The following is a 4,521-nucleotide window of genomic DNA, read 5'->3' on the forward strand; positions in this document are numbered from 1 at the left end:
CACCCCACCAAAGAAAAATCAGGAATCATTTATGTTGTAGACCAGGTTGACATTCTTAGTATTTGAATTTTTTGCAGAGGTCTTTGCTCAATTTTTATGAAGGATGAGCAGATAAAAGCCAGAGACTATATAAAAAGCTTCTTCTCGTATCTCAGTTTTTCGACCAGTGCTAACATTTCTTCTTTTTTTCCTGAGAGGGACTATTAACTTCTGCAAGAAACCATGAACCTTTTTCAATAGACAGTTTATAGAAAGAGATACAGCCTAGGTTGCAGATTAGTTCAGAATAAAATAGTAAACAACTTTGGAAGAAAAATTTAGGTGATTTTTCTGAGAACTCCAAATGATTTTAATCTACTTCCCACAGCAATTGAGAGGGATTAATTAAACAGATAAGGAGAGAACAGTGCTTTGAAGACTTAAGTGTTATATACTGAGCAAACATATTTATAGGGAACTATCAAATATTAATTCATCTTTTTGAGATCATCATTGTAAAAGGACAAGGCAATATTATACTGGAAACATTGGGGGTAGTTTAAAGTGTTTACTTAAGAAAAGGAGGTTGCTTATTGCAATGGAATCACTTAACATAGATTTGGTTATATTAAGATAATTATTTCCCCCTCACCTATAGACTGCCTTTTGTTTGTAGGCATCTATGAAATCCCCAGCTTTAATTTGGGAATGTTTTAACTTCTCTTCTCTGCGTATATTTTAGTATAGTTTGTCACTGTATTTGGTATAATGATAAACTCACATTCAGCCTCTAACTTCAACCTTTTTCCACAGCGGTCAACTAAATCATGGGCTACCTTAGCCTGCTGGTAACTGAGAATACAGAAACAGAATAACACTGAGAATATAAGATGCTTTTGCACTCACTGAAGTAATTTGTGAAAACTCTCATGTCAGGAATACAGTATCAGGACCCTGAGGAGTCAAAGTCCTTCTTGGCTGTTGCCAGACATCTACAGTAAGAAAGCACCAAAGAAAGTCTTGTGTTCCTTAGTGTAATCCACCAATCTGATATCACTAACATTCACCATCAGTCTGTCTCCTTCCAGCATCTGAAGCACAGCCCCTAGATAAATATGTTGGACCCACTGGTTTTCTGTATTTTCGCACAGAGTCTTGGTGCCAGTCAGCAGTTGAGTTGGCTCAGGATAGCTGTCTGTGACTTTGGTAATGATCTGAGTTACGGAAGCTGTATTAGAGGGGTCTGGAATGGGCCCTCGGAAAGTGACCTGAGCGTAGATGAAATAATCTCCAGCTTCTGGTATCACCAATGATTTGTTGGTATAATGCAGGTTGTTCTTGGTAAATGCCAAGCCTCGATTGTCTTCCCACTGAAGAACTGGAAACTGGTTTCTTTCAGCAGATTGGCTGTCCTGTTTCTTAACTGAGGAGGGGAAACAAGAGAAAGGTAAGAAAGAATCAGTTAGTTTGCTCATTCAGTTTGTGAACTTGTAAAAGGTAACAGGTGCTTGAGGGTATAGACATGTCAATCAAACAATATGGATATCATTTTTTTAAATGCAATTATCACATCTGTCTAGTTCTGTAGAAAATTGCTGCAACCTTTTCATTCAGGGTTAAAGATACAATGATTTAGCACTAATTTGTAGGATCAGAACAATATAACAGTTAATCCTAGCAACTAACAGTTAATCCTAGCAACTAATGTGCAGCAGCATCTCCCCTTCTCCTTGTACAGCAATTAAAAAGTACATTTGTTCATAACTTCACTTCCTCAAAAGGAAATATTCTGACCATCATGCTATCTGATCTGACCATCTGTGGTTTACTCTGATATGTATTACAGAAGTGTCCTACACAGAGGCTCCAGCTGAAATCAATGGCTTTCAGTTTTAAACATTTGGTTCATTGCAAGAAAGGGCCCCTTGGCCAGAAGAATGTGAAAAAATGTGGAAGTGCAGGATAAACAAAAGGTGGAAGAAAAGCAAGATTGTTATTTCCCCTTGACCACTGGAAAGCAGAGGCTTGGGGAAATGGAAGGTCTGGCTTTAAAGGGTGAGTACTGATTTTAATAAGAACGTCTATTTTTAGAAAGCAAGATCCAGTACAGCATTTCAGTTTGAACACTTGTGAATTGACAGACAAAAATTCATTAGCTGTTTTTAGAAATCCTGGCCAAAGCAAGCTGCCTGAAGAGACGCATTAAATATTTGATACATTACATCTTTAATAATTTGGGAAATGTACACAGACTTCTGAGCCCTGGGCCAGAGCTTTAATGAGACCATTGTTTCTCATGGTATAGCATTGGTCCAACCTTACTCCAGTGCAGATGGCTCTCCCTACAAGGCTTACTGCACCGTAGGATGTGAAATGGGTTCACCTTAGGATGTCAAATGCATTAAAAGAAGACAGGGTATAGAGACACCTTATAAACTAAGTCAGAGATGCATAAGATTTTGTGAACCCAAGCTTACTTCATCAGTTGGTATAAAAGGATATGCACAGAACAGTCTATCAAAGAGAGAGTTATTAGTAGGGCTGTGCGAAGCTTCGGTCCCTGATTCGATTTGGCAGACATTTGGCCTGATTCGGTGGCTGAATCTCCAAATCTGAATTGAATCAGAGGACGCTTTAATCTCTTCAAATCAAATTGGAACCCTTCAAATTGATTCGGAGAGATTCAGCGATTCGGATATAGACACAGCTTTAAATATTTTTTCTACATACCTCTAGATAGCAGGTGGCTTGTGTATGTTGTGATGCTGGGGCGCATGGAGTGTCCCACAGAAGCAAGGGGGGCTCCCCAGTGCACTGGGAAGCAGACCCAGAAGTGGACCAGAAACACTTCTGGTGCACTTCCAGTTCTGCCAGGGAACACGTTAGCCCCTCCCCCCCCCGCCCACCACCTGTCCCCACCCCTGGCTTGGCAACTGGTTCCTCTTGGGTCTGGAGGAGCACTTGGGGTCCCACCACGGCTGATTGCACACCCCTATCGATTAGGTATTTAATATCTGATAGGGTTCTCTGTGCATAGACAATTTTTTCCCCACAAAGGATGAACTATTTCAACATTCTGAAAATAAAATGTACTGACTCAAAACTAATTTTTGTTTAGAAATTTTCCTCAATTTTATAAAAGGGTAGATTATTTACCCTTGCTTCCCAAATGACACTTTAGTTTCAGGTTGAACAAAATACTTTATTTGATTCCAGAGTCTTGATAATAATCTAGTACCCAAATGTACCTACTGTAATAGTCAAGATTAGTCTGAAATTATGTGGAATCTGGGCAAATAATTTTCTGTATGTTTCATATAAAAATATTTTTGGCTTGACCGAGATCAATATATACATGGATAAGATGAAATTTTCTTTGGACTCAGATTTTCCTCTCAGTAAATGGATGATGTGTCCCCAACCTTGGCTTCAGAGAGGCTATACTAAATGGCTACAAGTCTGATTCAATCTGAAAATTATGTTCTCTGGATAAAGTGTCTGTGGACTGTTCTTTTCTATCCCGTTTTCCATGTCTATGTTTCAGCACATACAGTAACCAGGAAACAAGAGCCTTATAATTTATTTATGGGAGTGATTCTTCATACGGAACAATAGCAGCTAACTCCCCACAGTTGTGCATATTGCACAAAACCTGCCTTTTCCTTTTGGTAATAAAAGGAGATCTATATAGTTACTCATAAACAACAAGGAAGGATATTCAGATGGTAATATCCTGTCCTTCACGGGAGCTTGAGTTTATAGTTAGTGTGAGTTTTAATTTGACATGTTAGGCCATGCCCACATGAGCATGGATGTTTGTTTCCTCAGGGATAAGAAGCAGTGGCATACCTTGTGACGCTGCAACTTGTCCCTGGAGAACACCTGCGCCACGTGCCCTCTGGTGTGTGGCAGGTTACCCTGGGTGGGGAAGGGAAGGCTGGAGCCAGCACTGTGCTGGCCTCAGCAGCCTTACCTAGGGTCCCAGGGGCCTCCTGGGGCTGCAGCAGCAGCAATCCTACCTCTTGGATCATGGCCAGCAGCTGGAGAGTGGCTTTGGCCAGCCAGGCTCCAGTTTTGGACGGCACATGCTGCCACCATATGTGCCACTCTGCTTTTTTTTTTGTACAGGTTTTTTTGACCCCAGGATTTCCCAGGGTCAAACCCCCCTACCCCTCTATGCTGCTACCTTGCAGTGCAGAGAACAGCTGAATGTGCAGTATGTGGTGCACACAGATGTGCTTGTCTGGATGTGGCCTAAGTATCTGTATCATAGTTGAATTACGGAGAAAACCTTTCAAATTCTTCCAAAGGTAACTGCTGTGTGTGCCTGGTATACGATGAGATGCAGGAAAATTACCAATGGTTCCTGAAAAGGGTCTGTTGATTTTATTGAAAGTAACAGACTTCAGGAAGGCCAACTTCAATAAGCTCAGGATATTAGTTAGGGAGGGACTGATAGGCAAAAGCATTGGAGAGATGGGCGTCCAGGAAGGGTGGATGTCAAGGGCAGGCCCAGACACAGGCATGGGCAAATTGTGTGGG

General features: G+C 41.0%; 1 protein-coding gene across 1 annotated transcript in view; it reads right to left on the minus strand.

Moving 5' to 3' along the window:
• Positions 1-8: 8 nt before the first annotated feature.
• The window catches only part of TNFSF15 (tumor necrosis factor superfamily member 15), a 24,483-nt gene continuing 19,970 nt past the window's right edge, over positions 9-4,521 (minus strand). The window contains exon 4 of the mRNA XM_019510503.1: positions 9-1,402. Within this exon, the coding sequence (XP_019366048.1) occupies positions 972-1,402 (431 nt within the window). The 3' untranslated portion in view covers positions 9-971. The remainder of the gene's footprint in view (positions 1,403-4,521) is intronic.

The sequence above is a fragment of the Gavialis gangeticus genome, unplaced genomic scaffold, assembly GCF_001723915.1.
Source record: "Gavialis gangeticus isolate Ggan-Ray unplaced genomic scaffold, GavGan_comp1, whole genome shotgun sequence".
In the NCBI taxonomy this organism is placed as follows: Eukaryota; Metazoa; Chordata; order Crocodylia; family Gavialidae; genus Gavialis; species Gavialis gangeticus.